The sequence below is a fragment of the Clupea harengus genome, unplaced genomic scaffold (assembly GCF_900700415.2).
Source record: "Clupea harengus unplaced genomic scaffold, Ch_v2.0.2, whole genome shotgun sequence".
Lineage (NCBI taxonomy): Eukaryota > Metazoa > Chordata > Actinopteri > Clupeiformes > Clupeidae > Clupea > Clupea harengus.
The window spans coordinates 1-17,353 of NW_024880473.1; the positions used below are offsets into that span (position 1 = coordinate 1).

At 43.9% G+C, this 17,353-nt stretch overlaps 2 protein-coding genes across 2 annotated transcripts; both read right to left on the minus strand.

The window, feature by feature from the left end:
- Positions 1–6: 6 nt before the first annotated feature.
- LOC122132228 (catalase-like) lies at positions 7–4,582 on the minus strand. Its single transcript, XM_042707056.1, has 7 exons — positions 4,411–4,582; positions 3,335–3,506; positions 2,518–2,628; positions 966–1,096; positions 741–845; positions 355–480; positions 7–269 (listed from the first exon to the last, which is right to left on the minus strand). Exons 1-7 carry the CDS (start codon positions 4,474–4,476, stop codon positions 42–44), a joined length of 939 nt encoding a protein of 312 aa, XP_042562990.1. The 5' UTR covers positions 4,477–4,582; the 3' UTR covers positions 7–41.
- A 139-nt stretch (positions 4,583–4,721) lies between these two features.
- Positions 4,722–16,488, minus strand: syt12 (synaptotagmin XII). The gene is made up of 8 exons (XM_042707055.1): positions 16,179–16,488; positions 11,936–11,996; positions 10,990–11,183; positions 10,370–10,762; positions 8,598–8,813; positions 7,529–7,649; positions 6,921–7,054; positions 4,722–6,375 (listed from the first exon to the last, which is right to left on the minus strand). The coding sequence occupies exons 2-8, from the start codon at positions 11,979–11,981 to the stop codon at positions 6,202–6,204; spliced, it is 1,278 nt and encodes a 425-aa protein (XP_042562989.1). The 5' UTR covers positions 11,982–11,996; positions 16,179–16,488; the 3' UTR covers positions 4,722–6,201.
- Positions 16,489–17,353: the final 865 nt, after the last annotated feature.

Sequence of the window (17,353 nt, forward strand, 5' to 3'; positions counted from 1 at the left end):
AAACGGTGGTATAGCATATATATATATCCCACTAGAAGTGCTTATGTAACGATGACTAATGAAGTTGGAGAGCGTACCTTGGTCAGGTCAAACGGGTTGAAGGGGAACTTCTCTGCCTGTTCAAAGGTCATGACCTGGATGAAGGTGGTCCAGGAAGGGAAGTTCCCTTCGGAGATAGCATTGTAGAGGTCTCGGATGGCATAGTCAGGATCAGTGGCTGCAATGCGATCAGCGTCCTCTGGCTTCATGTTTTTGATGCCCTGGTCCGTCTAAAAGAACAAAATCACTTGTGTTACTTACAGCCAGAGAGACTATGAGCTCTTTGTTATCGTGCCAAAACATTAGTGCGGTTACCTTGAAATGGAACTTGCAGTAGACTGGGTGGCCTTCAGTGTTGACCAGTTTAAAAGTGTGGGAGCCGTAGCCATTCATGTGTCGGTAGCCATCAGGAAGACCCCGGTCACTGAACAGGAATGACACCTTTCCAGAGGGATTGATGGATTCAAAATAATAATACCATTAATAACAATAATCCGGAATCAATAATCCGGAATCATTAAAATCCCTGCTCTCTTGGTTTTTACAAAACAATCTGAAATCCCCACAGAATACTTGTTTTTAAAATGTAGGACAAACATCGCTTTTCATCTGGTTAGATTTCCTGGTCTACCACATACGCCACATCTGGGCACACTCCTTCATTCACCACAGCACAGTCTGACTCTAGAGCAGCACCGCACCTGATGCAGGGACTCGGGCCGCAGGCTCCAGAAGTCCCACACCATGTCTGCGTCTTTCAGGTGGGTCTGGGGGTTGCGCTTCTGGGAGTGGATAAAGGAGGGGAACTGCAGACGCACAGGAGAGAACATGGTGTGAATTCAAACCAGGCTTACTTACTTAACAAAAAAACAACAACAACAACAACAACAAAAAAACAAGCCCAAACAGGCATTTGTCTCACTGACCAGAAGAGCATCCCTGATGAAAAAGATGGGTGTGTTGTTTCCAGTCAAATCCCAGTTCCCCTCGTCCGTGTAGAACTTGACGGCGAAGCCCCGCGGGTCTCTCACCGTGTCTGCAGATCCAGATTCCCCCGCTAAAACCCAGACACATTTCAGATGAACACAAGGAGGCAAAGACACGGGCATCTCTCCTTCCTTCTCTTACTCTCCCCCTCATTGCCATCCTATTGTCTATCGGCCTCTCTGAGATAAAACGTGGATTGGACACGTGCATCAGCTTGAGTTCAGACAACCGTGTCAACAACCTGCTTTGAAACAAGGGTCGGAGTCTGTTTGGCTGCTCCACGGGCAAAAGAGCGTAGGAATGTCTAATGTCTCAATGAAGAGGAGTAAATAAACCCCAAAAATGTCAAATTGCGATGTTCAAACAACAATTGTTATCATTTTGATCATTTCGTATGGTTCTACAAAGACAACAAAAAAACCTTTCTCTGCATATACAACCACCCAAATGTATGACTAGCATCTTGATTCAAATGACTTCAACATCCGAGTGGCAAAGGCAAGTGGTTTGGTTTGAATGTGATCGACATGAATGCAAGCCCTTATAAAAAAAAAATCACGGTTGAAATCGCACAAGCTGCTAGTTTAAAAACTAGCTGAATATGCTTATTGCACTCTCAAACACACAGATACACATGCTGGAGGACATGAAACTCAAGCAAACAGACAGAGCAAACAAAGAGGAAATTACATCACGGTCAGGCCGGCAGACAGTTCCATACATCAGTTAAACATTACAAGACACTCATCGACTGAGCGGGACTGATTTTGTAAGGTGGTAATGGGTCACCCGGGTGGGTGTGCTAAGACTTTCCGTTGCAGAAAGAGTAACATGTTAAGGTCGTGGTCAACACACTCCACCACATGAATTCCCAAGGGCTCTTATGAAATGAAAAGTTGGCTAGGATCCCGAGAGAGCCAGTGCGACCATCATGCCTTCTGTTACAACAGCGTTTGTTGGCACCAAACAATTCTCCTACCAGGCAGCCAATGTGTTTACACACAGGTCACTATTCCTGGAAAAAAGAAAACCACAATGCTCTCTCTCTCGACACTCAATAATAAACTGACTTTGAATAACAGAGAACAGCTTAACGACAGCTGAGAAGTCCTCTGAAGGGGGTTTCTTCTAGACACTTTTAAAGCGGTCACTCTCACTTCATGCCCATTTACTTCCTTCATTTGAACACACAGTTTTATTTGCAGCTACTTGCGGGCAATACCTAGTGGCACTGCGGAACAAACTTCAGAAGAAGAGGCAGCTATTAATGTCTGCTTTGACAAGGTTAGAAAAAAACGAAAAAAAAACTGTGTTAGCACAGGCAAGAGCATATTTCTACAGGGACTGACATGCGTCATTGTCACGTGCCAGATAAATATACACAAGGAGGATTCACACATTAGGGCAGTCATGATGACGATGCACAAAAAATAGAGTCAAGGGTTTTCATACTGAGGGGAACCTATCGCTCCACAGAAACTGCACCCTTACCTACAGTGGAGAAGCGGATGGCTATTGGTGTGGTCTTGCCCACATGCTCAAACACCTTGGCCTTGCAGAAACGACTGATGTCATGGGTCACCTCAAAGTAGCCAAATGCTCCTGTGGAGAGAGGAGCAGTTCTTGGATCAGATTTCATAAAAGAAATAGATTGTAGTGAACTTTAAAAATAAACAATGTGACTGACCTAAAAACAGACTATCGCTTTCAAGCTAATACTGTATTATAGCAGGGAGGTATGAAGGGATATCAATGCCTAAAATAGGGTGACCAGACGTCCTCTTTTACCCGGACATGTCCTCTTTTTGAGACCTAAAAAATTCGTCCGGCAGGGATTCCAAAATTTAACGTTCAGATTTTGCGCCTAAACTAGCTATATCGTATCGTCTCGTCACATGATCAAATAGAGACTTGACATTGGCGAACAAGATACATATTACCCAGCAATCATCATTGCGTATCTGTATATGACAAAAATAACAAATTAAATAAGAAATTATTAATTTAATTGAATCGGCTTTTTAATAGTTTCTATAGTGTATGTACGATAAGCATATAATTGTGTTATAGATTGCTACTGACGATTTCCCTTCCTTGAGCTCATGGGCCCCCTGAGCTCATGGGCCCCTGGGCCTGGGCCCGGTAGGCCCGTTCGTTAATCCATCCCTGGGCATCACATGACTGAACTAAATACTAAGATCAGATTTCAGGGCTCTTAACCAACAGGCGGCCAAATGTTTTATTTTGCTACACTTTCATAGGGCCAAGGGGCTTCGTGTAGCCGCTGTCTTGCTCAGACGACACTTACCAGCGCCTTTAGCATGCACCACTCTCTCCGGAATGCGCTCCCGGTCAAAGTGAGCCATTTCATCGGTGAACACCACATCTTGGACCAACAGAGGCCCACGCTGGCCAGCTGTCATCTCATTCAGCTTGTCCCCAATCGGCACACCTGCCCCTGTGGTCAGCACATCTGGTTTCTGAGAAAGATATGGACAAGCCAGAAAATGTTACCCAAAGCTGTGATGCCAAGCGTTAATCGACGTATACAAACATCATCAGACTTTTTCTTCCCAGATTCATTTTCTTAATTCATGTAGGTCATACAAGCGGGATATACGGAATTTAACATAAGATAAAGTAAAACAACTTTTGTAAATGAGTTAACTTTAGCATTAGCTCATTATGCCAGCAGTTACATCGGTCACAATGAAAATACTTTTATGAAGGCGGCCTCTCTACATGGCCTTCAACCTCACTGCTAAATTACCTCTGGCAAGGGATAAAGTTCAAAAATCAGTTCAGACAGATCAATGTGTCAGATCTGTTGTAGTAACTGCACATTTCCAAAACAATCATGATATCTACACAGTATGTCGACTAAACGAAGCTTTTAAGCCAATTATGAAAATAACTAATGTTAGGTGCCTAGCTAAGCTTACAAGGCTATAATGCTAAAATGAACCCAATCGTACTGATGACAAACAACTAGTTACATAAAAATAGATTCTATAGGCATCATGCATGCGTGGCTGTATGCAATATGCATGCAGGGTCAGAATACTAACGTTAACGTTAATCTGTTGGCTAACTTTAACACTGAGAGCAAAAGCTTAACTAACGACAGCCTGCTAAGCTTTCAACTTCAGCTAACATGTAGGAAGTGTGTCGAACAAACACATATACATTAAAAAACACACACACACACACACACACACACACACAAGCTCCAATTTCGTCCGTAAAATTAAAATGCCTGGCTTTCCTGCGACCTGAAATAACCTTTACCCCATTTCTCTCTCTCAATGTTTATCAGGGCGGCGCTAGCTATCTAGCTATGTTAGCTGGCTGTACTGAACTGTACGTTTTTGTTAAAGTACAAACCTGAGTCCCCCGACTCTGCTTCCAGAATTTCATTTGATCGGTTGCTTTCTCCCTATTATCTGCCATCTTCTTGTTACGATATGCAAAGTTCGACAACAACAACTACACAGCCGGAAGACCTCCGCGTCTTCTATGTTTTCAGCGTCGCTGTACTTTAGCACTGACCACCTCCTCTTTCTCCCGACTCTCATTGGCTGCTCGAATACGTCATGGACTTGACCCACTTCCAACAGGCGTGGAAAAAATGCAAACTCATAAAGTCCACCAGGAAAACATCTCCCACTGTTAGATAACAAATAGCCAACAACGCCTTGTGAAACAAACCCAAAGTTGTTGGGCATTTTTTATTTAAACAATTATTTCAACACAATGTTTCATATTCTGGGTGGCATACAAGGTGTAAACATTGTCATGCAGTTTAAAATGTTTTCATATTTCAATCTCACAAAACATGAGAATACTGTAAATGAAAATATTGCTTCATAATAACGGATTTGGCACGTGGATAAATTTAGCAAAGCACATCGATGGTTGGCCTTTGTGAAAACAAAAGTAGGCCTAACTGAAGGATTCATCAATGGCAAGTGCAGCATACAAGAAACACCCCAACCCAACCTCCATAGGAACCTGATAGCCTAAATCAACGATGTTGTTTAGATTAGATGCACGTAGTCCACAAATGAAAGGATTAGTAATAATGTAGGCCTACCATATATTTGGGATAAGATGTCACATGAAACACAGAATTATAAGGCCAGTCTTTTGTTAATAAGGGCCGATTGTATCAGTAAAATGCAACAGCTAAATATTAGTTTACATTCATTAGTGTAAAGAAATAATTATTGCCTAACTACTGTGAAAAAAAAATACCTTTTGTCACACAAATAAACAGTGAACAGTTTATTAACTAACACTGTAAAGATATGCTGTAGAAGAACATGACGTGTGTGACTTATGGTTGGCCATCCTGACGCTCATGTCCTGTTTCAGTTTCACCTTTTCTATTTAGCTAGGGCTTCATCAAAGTTTATCAAGCAGTCACAGGAACCAATGCCTTCTGCACAGTCAAAGATAAAATTATGAATTAGCCTATGTCACCATCATGTGATCATAAGTGCTACAATCGTATGAACTCATAGCTACATATGGCTGTCACACAGCACACATTATAAACTCCATCTATGTTGTTAACACCAACATATTCAAATGCATTTCAGGAATATATACTCAAAGCAATAAATAAATAAATCAATAAATAAAAGTAGAAGAAGAAGGAGAACATGATGGAATGTGTTATAAATACCGAAAGTATCTACATTACACTGTACTGGCCATTTTAAACCCAATCAGATAACAGATATTTGTTTCAATGTGATGTAGCAGCTACTGCAGTTAGTTTCACATTTACTACGTACAAATATTTCACTGCAATATTCACTACTGCCATTTTTACACCTACTTAGTTGGCCACCCTGTCACAACAATTACAAATAAATGTACCTGGATTTACAGAACCTGGATTACTTATTTTTTTCTAAAAGCACAAGATGTGTGACCTACTACTACTACCTGCTTCTTTCCCTCTGGGGGCCTCAGCTGGTTCAGTTAACGCCGAACCACCCCTCAGCCCACAAAAAATGTCTGCTTGTGCAAAAGGCAACAGAGCCTCTTGAGAAACAAAATGTTTTCCTTTTAAATTCCCTCACTAAAGTCATTCTGTAGCCAACATGTCTGTCAGACTGATTGGGCACCATGCAGATTGGTGGTTTGTGTCGGGGTCTGTGGTGTGGCTTAGGTCCTCCGAATGGGGTGCCACATGGACACAGGTTTCCTCAGGGTGGCCAGCATCTGGTTCCAGTGGGTGATGCCCATGCCACTGGCCTCGGGGCCGATGATCACGTGGCCCACGTTTTCACCTCGGCCGTCATCGGTGTTCTCTGCCACAGTGATCCTCAGAGAGAGATCCTGCAAGGGCAGAAGTTCACAGAAAGCAATTTAGATTTCAGTTTGATTCACATACTACACTAGTAATGTTTACACCCCTATGTAAAACTGACAGCATGTCACATGTAAACTGATGAGGTGCATTGTCTAAAATGGTGAAATATGTTCATATATATATATGATTAAATGGAACAGAAATAAAAAATGGAAATGGAATGATATGAATGGAACAGAATAAAAAAAATGCAAAATCAAACATTCATTGCAGAATGATTAAAAATATATATATATATATATTTTAAATCATTCCGCAATGAATGTTTGATTTTGCATTTTTTAATTCTGTTCCATTCAGGCCACCTCAGAACCTGCCAATTGGAGTGTAAATGATCGCTAGCAGGATAAACTGTGAGGAAATGTGGTCACCAAACAGCTAATAATACCAGATTAATACCAGACTTATTGTTTTTCACAAGACTAAATATGAATTAGAAATTCAACTGTCTGTCATTCCATCACTTCAAGTATCTGTCAATACTAGATTAAATGTCCCTAATGTTTGTTACCTGCAACACAACGGCAGGCACAGAGAATATCATGGCTTCGTTGAAAATTGGGTTTGTGTCGTCTCTCTTCATTGATGTTTTCTTTTTGCTGATCTTCCTGCCATCTTGAAGGAGGTATACCTTCACAAAGGGGTCTATTCAAAGAAATGACATGTCAGTTTCATGTTACAGAGAAAGTAAGTCAATTCATTCAATATGATGCTGACAACACATGTTGACAAGTGATATTCTGTTAAAGTGATAGTATTTTGCAGTCTGTGCCATTTGATGGCTATCATCACATCTCATGAGGTCTAACAAAGTCCAGCTGTGTTATTAACTATTAACTAACTAACATTTTAAGAGATGGACATCACTTGTAGTCCTTTTTTGTTCACTGTCTAAAACGGCAGGGGAAATGTACAATAAAGTCAACACCAAATCAAACTGACAAATGTTAAAGATGCTTATTAGGAATGAAGCAAGTTATCGCTCTTCACCTCCTCCAGTACAAATGTAAGAACACATGATCACCACCCTATATGCAGTTTAATTCAGTCAAATGATCACACAGCATTTATTGGTTTGGCAGCATTATGACACATTTAACACTCAAACACTCAAATCACCAGCTGAGGTCTTGCCATTGGTCCAGACCAGATTCTTTGCTTTTGCCACGACGATTGTGAGCCGCTCAGCTGTGGGCAAGTAGCTGAGAGAGAGCAAAATTTCCCCGACTGCGTCAATGGCCTGCAGAAAATAAGGACACAAAACAGTAAGGAGTAGAACCCAGGCGTATGCAACACTAGTGCTATTTCAGTAATACTGTTTGAGATATGACTGACAAATAAATTGGCAACTAGTTTGTCCAATAGTTGGTACCGATATGTTTAAAGCCCATGGAGTGTTGGCCACAGATGATATTTTGCCTGTTGTCTGCCTGTCTGTGTTACTGTTGTATGTTATGCACAGATTGTTGTGTAGTTGTTTTGAAATCATTAGATTTTTTTTAGATAAAGTCCAAAATATCTATAGGCAAATGGTCATGGTTATTGATTCGTAAATAAAAAAAGAAAGCAGACTTTAGCATTAATGACGCTGTCTTGATACATTATCATTTATGTATTTAATGCAACACTGACCATGCTACCTTTATCATCTACTCTCCCAGTGATATGTTAACCTTTTTTTTCAAATTTAAAGTCAACCAATAAACTGCTCAATCACATACATGTTTGAGTTTCCAAACAATTTTATACCAAGCACCTCGAAATGATGCATCTCCGTGGGCAATGGAAGTCAATTAATTAGCGCACTTCCCCAGGGAATTTCAGAGCATTTCAAGAGCACCCCATTAATACTGTAAATATTTGATAATGAGCTCACACAGGGGAGGCGTGCTCCACAGAAACAACATTCCAACTCGTTATATTTACAGTTATAGAAAAGTAAACCACTGTATGCCTTGTAATAAACATTGTCTTTGCTACGGTCATGGCTTTTCTTTTGACCTATAGGTAGTCTGGTTAAAATGATGGCAGCGTATCACCTGTTGTGATATTATGTAGATCGGTTCACCTCACAGGCACATGAAGTTTGTTTACGAAGTACGCAAACTATGCAAACACGACATCAACATACTGCAATGTGACAAGATGTTCCCTATCATGCGGTGGAGCTTATGGTCACGCCGGCCACCTTGTTGGGGTCCTGCAGGTAGAGCCAGGCGTTGAAAGGCCTGATGGAGAGGTCCAGGTCACACAGCTTCAGCTCGGCCACCCCAGCACTGAGGTTCCTCTCCTCGGCATCGATGCCAAAGGCTGAGAAGCGCAGGCTGTACTCCTCCAGACAAGCGGCCTCCAGCGGTATGGAGTAGTGGTCGTCAAACATGACTGTGTACGCATTAGCCTTGACCTGGGATAGAGAAGATTCTGGAGTGAGCATGGCAGCAACATGCCAGTAGGAATGTGCTACTGCAGACAGTAGATAAACCCTTCCAGACCATATGGTGTCTATGATATGACGTACAGTATTACCGCATATACAGTAACACTTGCATCATATGAATGTTAATACAGTCTACCTCTAAAGCAGTTGATGTGGGACCAGCTACAATTCAAACAATGAAAAGTGTATTATTATTATTATTATTATTTCTGTAAAAGAGGGAAATCTACATTGGTTTAAGTACCTGCAACATACATCACTCCTCCACCCAGATCTTACTTTAAAATGATTGATTCTAATTAATTAAAGCATCTCAAACATTATCAGATGGTTTTTTTTACATTTTGTAAACATTCAAGAAAAGAAGTTTCCAAAGGGACTCTTTTGGCACCCTTGATCAACCTATGCTAAATCTCTATATCGATCTATGTCCACTGTCACAGTCATAAACATGCTTGAACAAAGATAGATCCATACCACTGCACTCTAAATGGCATCTTAATGGAAGCTTTTGTACTTCTGGTTATGAGCTCGATTTAATCTAATTTACTGAATGATATATTGCTGGACCATGCCCTACCTCTCATATGCACGAAACACTGATTCATTTCTGTCTGGCTTAATTTCCAGCTGTTCCTCCACCCTCTCATACAACATTGGGCAAGGCTCTGCTCGGAGCCGTTGCCAATCAATTGCAACAGGGCACTGGGAGTGTATAATTACACTGAGTTAGGTTCGGGGGTGATGTGTGCGAATTTCGAAAGTGAACAGACTGGATGGCGCGTGAAGGCGGGTGGAACAGTTCCTTCCCCTGTGGACTGTGCTGTGCTTTGGGGGTGGTGTGTGGGAGTGTGTGTGTGTGTGTGTGGGGGGGGGGGGGGGGGAGGAGAGAGGAGGGGGTAGCTGATCTCAGCAGTTTCCCCTGCCTCCCTAGCATCCCCCGACTTGAGGGAGAGAGAAAAGGCCTTTCCAGTAGCCCCTGCACCATTATTATACTGCTTGTACAACATTGATACAGCCCCAGTTCCTGGTTATTATCATGAAGTGTGTGACAGGCGGCCTGTCTGATGTGGCATTGTGTTGAATAATGCAGTGTGGAACTGCACAGTGGGATGCAGAGAGAGAGGGACAGAGAGAGAGCGAGAGAGAGAGAGAGAGAGAGAGAGAGAGAGAGCGAGAGAGAGAGAGAGAGAGAGAGAGAGAGCGAGAGAGAGAGAGAGAGAGAGAGCGAGAGAGAGAGAGAGAGAGAGAGAGTGAGAGAGAGAGAGAGCGAGAGAGAGAGAGAGAGAGAGAGAGAGCGAGAGAGAGAGAGAGAGAGAGAGAGAGAGAGAGGGGCCATAAATAAGGAGGCAAAGAGAGAGCATGAGGCACGCAGAGAGAATGAAATCAGTACGAAATAATGACAGAGAAGATGAAACAGAGAGGGGAAGAACTAGACAGAAGCCGAAAGAAAAGAACCGAGAAGAATCTCAAAGCTTTCTCCCCCCCCCCCTGCGGATGGGTTGGTTGTTTCTCCTCCTCACCTTGGAAACGCCCACGTTCAGCTCCTCGGGCAGCAGCGTGATGCGGATGAAGCAGCCGGGGAAGTTCTCCTCCTCCTTCTCCATCAGGTCCTTGCCCTGATGCAGGTAGATGTTGAGGGCCCCGGCGCGCCCGTTGAACTCCAGCGTCACCTCCAGCTGGCCCACGGTGTAGTCGTGGCCGAAGTTGTTGCCGATGGAGGAGACGGAGCAGAGCGAGTCGGTGGAGATGGAGCGGTGCAGCTGCGCGGGGTCCAGGTCGCGGCCCATCAGCTCCAGCGTGCCCAGGTCCCGCAGGCCGTCCCGGAAGCCGTCCGGCGTGTCCCCCAGCTGCAGGCTGGGCTTGCGGCTCATCGACAGCGACGCCGATTCCCTCCTGTTGTTAGCCACTGCCCTCTGCAAAAGCAACGCCGGTGCCATGCAGCAGTGGCAGAAAAAAGGCACGCACAAAAGCCCATACACACACACACACACACACACACACACACACACACACACACACACACACACACACACACACACACAGACACACATAAGGTGCAACTTCCTTTTCATATACTTCTCACTAATTGATTTGATTGCTGTTGAGATGCATGCTGTACAGTGAATGTTTTGACTGTTACCTTTTGCCGGACCTCGGGGACGGACGTTCCATATTTCTCCTGCAGGAAGCGGTAGTCAAAGTTGGGGTAGGGCGATGGGGCAGGAAAGGAGCCGGACTTCCACAGCTTCCACAGGTTGAGAGCCACCACCCCCAGTAACACCAGGAAGCCGGTCACATAGATCCCCACCTCCCAGCCAGGGGGGTTACGCACCACTGGAAACAAAGAGGGCAGAACAAGAGCTGGATCTAACACTAAGGCCTGTTTTAGGTAATCTGACATGCCTTGATGTTTTTGTATATTTCCCCTAACTAAAAACATTGAGGCAAAAGTGGCATGTATGATTATATTCTAGAAGACCTCAGCAATAATAACATGAGAGTAAAAGGAATGTAGTACATTTTTTTTTATTTAAATCAAATCGAAACATACCCTTACAAAAAAACTCAATATTCCCCACGGGAAATAACAGACTTCTAGCATTCACTCCCTCGGCGGTCAATAATCGGTACATAGAGGCCTTAATTTCCCTCAGGATTAATAAAGTATCCATCTATCTATCTATCTATCCATTCTGATCTTACTGAAACCCTCCTCATAGGGAATAGGGTTTTAGTTTGGAGTGAACTGTACTAGACAAAAAAATGCAAATGTGTGGCTTCTACTGAGAACATTCCATAAATAATGCAACACATTTGTTTGTAACGGAAGACTTGTCATCTCATCCCTCCCATCTTAGTAACATCACAGCAAGTAATAATAGAGGACTTAAATGTCATCCCACCGCATTTGTTTAGTCAGTAATTATGGGAGAGAGCACCAAATCACTGGAAAAGGGGCTCACTGCCTTGTTAAAGCACTAAGGAGTAATGTGAGGGTAGCCTTATCAGGTCGCCTGTTTGGTACAAAGAGCTTGCAGAATTAAACAGGGTGTCTGGCATACAGGACAGAAGCTCTCATCACTTACCGCTTACATGGTAGTCAGATACGTCCCGGCCCTGGGCTGAGGACATGGTGCAGCCGCCTGCCTGGGAACCAAAAGGAGACATGAGACGTCACCCTAATGTTGACCTCTCACAGATGGAACTAGAGCTCTCACGTTCTACCTCACGTTTAATTACCACATATCCACCTAGTTCCCCAGCAACGCATCCTTTATGCATTCTCTGTGGAATGGAACGAAATGGCAGGTTTTCCTAACCATCTCCATGAGTCTGAATACTTACCCGTATTATGTAAATGTAGGGCAAAATGCTTTTTATGTTTAATTGTTCCCCACCATGAAAAAGTACAAAGAAATGTTCCAGCGGGAGAAAACAGAGGGAAATAGAACCAACACAGCCAGCCTGCGCCGGGGAAGACTTGGCAGAAGCTTTCATAACATGCCGCTTCTAAATCTGTAATGTCTCCTTCTGACTAAGAGCAGACGGATAAGCAAGAGAGCGAGAAATAGAGAGAGAGAGAGAGAGAGAGAGAGAGAGAGAGAGAGAGTATTGAGTATGAGTCATACCCCCACCCAGTCCCCCCGCTGCTGAAGCTCCCCGCATCTTCACGCTGGTGCAGGCGCTCCAGGAGAAAACGGCAGAATTACACTAATGACATGGAGAAGGCTGGGAGAGAAAACAAAACACAGTCTGTGCCGAGTAAGCGCTCGAGTAAATGCGAGGTGGCCAGATTAAATCGGCTGGTGCAGTGTGGAAGGTGTGTGTGACAGCAGTCGAGTGGCCATTAGTAAAGCCCTGGTGCCAAGGAGACAAGCTTACACTTGACAGCACACACCTCACTGGAAGCCCCCCCCCCCCCCCCCCCCACCCCCACCCAAACACATCCATCCCACCATCCCCATCTTTCTTCTTTCCTTTCTCCCACCACACCCCTTTGTCAGCCAATCCCTTGATGAGGCCAAAAATACAACACCAGGAGAGAGAGCTGCCATCTTCAACCCTTGTCGCAGCCAGACCCCTCTCTCTCCTGTTTCCTCTCAAACCCTCTCTTTTCTCACAGTATTTAGCAGTGGTTAATGATTACCCAGAAACCCACTGCACCATGCCACATGTTCCAGAGGGAGTTGTTTATGTGCTTGCTGTTCAAATGGCTCACACCATATTTTAATATGGCTCGGTCAAGGGCTTTGCAAAATAATTATATTTCCAACTCTTGGCTGAGTCTGTGTTGCTGATGATCTTTATGAGAATTCAGTTTGCTGAGAAAGATGAAAGATGTTGCAGTGAAGCCTCAGTAAGCAGAGCTTCCGGCTGTCCGGTAAACTGTTAAAAAGGTATTGTTAGCATGCATCTGCGATTGCTTGGCTGTGCTACTCGCTAATGATTGGCTGACACTGCAGATATTTCCAGTCACTGAGCTGTTGCATCAATAAACAACTCTTCATTATTGCATCTGACTGGAAGTGCTCTCACCCAACCAGAGAACCCCTACGCATTTAGTTATCGCTTACATCTGGATACATTCATTATAAAGTCCAGTGAGTCATTTTTATTGAGTAATTAATAGACCATGAATAAAATAATTTGAAAATCAATCTGTCTCGATGAGCCATAGAATGTGTTTTGTCAGACCACATGGAGAGAAGGCACGGGCATTGAGTGCTGTCCTTAGCTGTAACCATTATGCCATTCGCAGCATGTAAACAGAGGCTGAGTGGACCCGGCAGAGAGATGACACCCAAGCCAAGGCAGAGGCTGTGGGGCACGCGGGAGACAGAGTGGAGAAGACAGATCTCAGCCAGACTGCACACAGTGTTTGTGGAGGCCGGCTCCTGTGTGCAGTCTGGGGAGGGGAGCGAGCCACAGTTCACCCACCGAAAAACAACAGCTGTTCAAAGGCAACAGAACGATCTCTGATTCCTCAAAAGCTGAAATGTGGCATCATTGATCATTGGAAAGGTAATATGGCCGTGGTGTATTGAGAAAGAGAGAGAGAGAGAGAGAGAGAGAGAGAGGGGGAGAGAGAGAGAGGGGGAGAGAGAGAGAGAGAGAGAGATACTGACAGACTGACAGACTGAGAAACAGAGAGGGGGAGAAAGGTGGGAAAGAGAATTCAACAAGAGAAAGTAGAGGCAGGGAGAGACAGCAGGGGATCAGAAGAAACGGGAATAGCCCAGCATGCCGCCTCTGCCGAGAAAAAATGAAAATGTGTACTTGGCTTTATTGGTCGCTCATGCTAAAGCACCAGTGATCAATAATAATGGGCATTGCACCGCTGCGAGAGGGGAGAGAGAGCGGGAGTGCGAGGGCCAAGTGTGCACTGTCAGCTTCTCCCTGCGAAGGAGCACGGCTCAGCAAGCACTAATAAATCAACTTTGCTTTTAATCTCGCGCAATGAGTCATAATAAAATTAACTGCATCGTCGCCACATAGCGGTCCTCCGTGAAGCGCTTAGGACCGGCGCAGTGGCACCCTGCCGGGGGTCCATCTGTGCCAGCCGAGGCCGGTGCCAGCCCTGTTCTGACAGCTCCTTCCTGCTGGTGCTTAACTAAAGCTTGAGCGCCTTTGCTGCCGCAACACCGTGGCAAGCAGGTGAGGGAGAGAGGGAGGGGAGAGCCAAATGGAGGAGAGAGAGGCGAGTGGAGGCACTCAGAGCACAGCCGGAGTGAGTTACAGAGACAGGATGGAATCTTTAAGCTGGGGCCTCCCACTCCATTCTGAATCACCAGGCTGATCAATCACACAGGAAAACAACATCATCTCATCCCCAACATGGCCTCTGGTTTTTTTCCCACCTCTTTTTTTTCACACGGTTGCTACTTGCTATGGAACTGAAAACCAGCCTCTGGATTTGTTCTTGTGCTGATTTATCTCACTATGATTTCTTAGTCGTTCAATCCATGTAAGTGCACTGTTGCCTGGGGGGATGTAACTGAGGACACCTAGTCCCGTGGCTTTCTTAGACAGAAGTACCCAGTCTTGGTGCTTGGCTCTAGGTAGTGTGTGTGGACATGAAATTAATGGACTGAAGGGAGTATTCCTGCAGGCCACAACAAACTACTGGCTGGAAAGGACTTTGAGACAGCTACTGTCGGGCTGGTAGCATGGTAGTGAATAGGGGAGCAGCCATACAGAAAACCAAGGAAGCTTAGTCTCTGGGTTACCCTGTCCCACAGTAGACTCACAGCTGACGAGACATCTCTGATATGTTGCTGATTTGACTAAAGATACACAGAGTTGAGATGCTGAGGAGCTCTTGGTATTAATGTTAAAACTGGATCATCAGATTTAAACCGATATAAATGTGCATCATAATCTGTTTGGTAGTTTGTAAGTAGGGAAGACAGGGAAATTCAAGTAAATTATATTGGACTATGTTCTCTCCAGTGATGTGAGTATAGCCTACATCTATGGGGTTGTTAGTAATCTGACAGTGCACATCATTTTAAAAACTAGTATGAGGTAAACAACAAAACATATTTGTATGTGTAGGTGTACTGCTCCTGCTCCGTACCTCAGTCTTGACCGACGATTAAAAAATTGTGGACGTGTGTATCACATGAGCCAACAAATATCAGGTGGTTGTCATGGGGAAGGATATTTCACTGGACATATGGTGCTATTAGAGTTTCTCTCCCCATGTCGCTTAGACAGGGTGTAACTTCACATTTGATGAGTTACTTACTCTGAGGGTGGCGCTTAAAAGATCGTGTTGCACGAGGCTAATTAATAAATCTAAACTGAAAAATCCAAGTCTAGTCTACAAGTGAATCTAACTTCGGCCTATTTGTAGCCTACTTCGGAAATACAACAAAAAAACAAAAGAGAGTAATGAGTTGATTAATACAATGGCCCATTCTGATATGTACCTACTGCGTCCATTAACTTCAACAGTTATTACTTCAATCCCATTCTAAGAACCAGCTTCAGTTCTGTATGGCAGTGCTGATCAATTTATTGTCGATTGTTACAGATGCGATGGGTGTAAGCACATGATATTCCATAATACATAAAACATATATTAAAACATCTACGAAGGAATAATGCTCTATGCATACATTAATCTCATTAAAGGCGAAATCCTCCCAATCCACCGTGAACGCCAAATGGAGAGAATACAAACACGGTGCCAGAACTGTAGGCTACTGCCCGAATAACACGACAAACACTTCATAGGTCCCTAGGGTTCCTTCGCGGAGAAAAAACACTCCATTGTTGAGAGAGAAACAGGCTGGTTAGTGGTCACTCAAAACAGGTTACTCTTACCTAAAAGGAGTTTTCTTTTGGTGCAGTGAGAAAGGGGGAAAACTCCACCAGTCTCCCTTCTTCAGATCACTCGCCGCTCTCCATGAAACGGCACAGACACTTCTGTTCGCGGGAATGATGGGCTACGCGTCCTGTGAATTCCTCTGTCAGAGAACAAAATCGATAGGGAATGCCTGTGCAGTGATCAGTTCATTTGTTGTTTCGTGCACCAGGCGTCTCAAATGTGTGTACAACCTGCTACATCCATTTGCGCTGCATGCGATGCGAGGTCCTGTTGAGACCGCTGCTAAGAGCATCTCTCTTGGAGCGCTCCTCCCGACTGCAGAAGTCCCACCCCTGCAATGCAACTTCTTGCAGTTGACCAGAATACGCCGGAGCGCTCAATACAAAGGCTTTCCTCATACCTTGTTTTCCTTATGCAATGGAAACATTATATTCACATTTGTTGCGTGCAACTTGGCTCCTCCCTTGGATGAGAATGTCCTACAAAAAGTAAGCGGTGGTCAAAGGTTCTCAACCATAATTGCCTGTTAGCCAGGGCTGTTCTCAGAATATTGTAAGTCTGGTCAGGTTTTCAATTCTTCTGTCTTTGTATGGGAGACGTATCACAGAGCCAAACGCGTCTATTGGCGAATTTGTAAAATCGCTGTTTTGATGCGTTTGCTTTGTTATAACATGAATTGTGTGTGCGTTTACCTTATGATTACAATTCGACTCAGTGGCGCCGCCACCTGTACGCAAAATATGCACAGTGTGTAGCGTACCCTAGCAGTGACACAGGGCAGGCTAGCAGTTCTGTTTTGATTAGTGTGTTGATGGCAAAAGTGAACTTGAAGCAGAACTGTCGAAAGCGAAATGTGATCATGTGAAAGTACGTTAAAATAAAGTTAAAATGTTTAAAATTAGTTTTTAAAAAGAAACCAATTTACATTGAACTTTTTAATGCATAGAGCATTATGAACTTTTTTTCCTAAATTTCCTTCGGGATTAATAAAGTATCCATCTATCTATCTATCTATCTATCTATCTATCTTTTAGTGCAAAAAAAACAAAAACTTCCAAAAAAACCTAAAAAGGTCATGGAGCCTAACTTTAGTTAACATATTGATGCTGAGTTTGGACAGAGCTGGAGCTGGAACAGGAGAGGGGAAACCCAACAATGGTGCAGGGAACTG

Excerpts from the sequence above, each read along its gene's own strand:
- syt12 (XM_042707055.1), bottom strand. The coding sequence starts at position 11,981 with ATGTCCTCAGCCCAGGGCCGGGACGTATCTGACTACCATGTAAGCG. Across the intron at positions 7,650-8,597 it reads ACCTGCAGGACCCCAACAAG|GCCATTGACGCAGTCGGGGA; the intron begins GTGGCCGGCGTG and ends TATTTTCTGCAG. Across the intron at positions 7,055-7,528 it reads CAATGGCAAGACCTCAGCTG|ACCCCTTTGTGAAGGTATAC; the intron begins GTGATTTGAGTG and ends TTCTTTGAATAG.
- LOC122132228 (XM_042707056.1), bottom strand. The coding sequence starts at position 4,476 with ATGGCAGATAATAGGGAGAAAGCAACCGATCAAATGAAATTCTGGAAG. Across the intron at positions 1,097-2,517 it reads CATCCGCTTCTCCACTGTAG|CGGGGGAATCTGGATCTGCA; the intron begins GTAAGGGTGCAG and ends TCTGGGTTTTAG. Across the intron at positions 270-354 it reads ACTGCAAGTTCCATTTCAAG|ACGGACCAGGGCATCAAAAA; the intron begins GTAACCGCACTA and ends TTGTTCTTTTAG.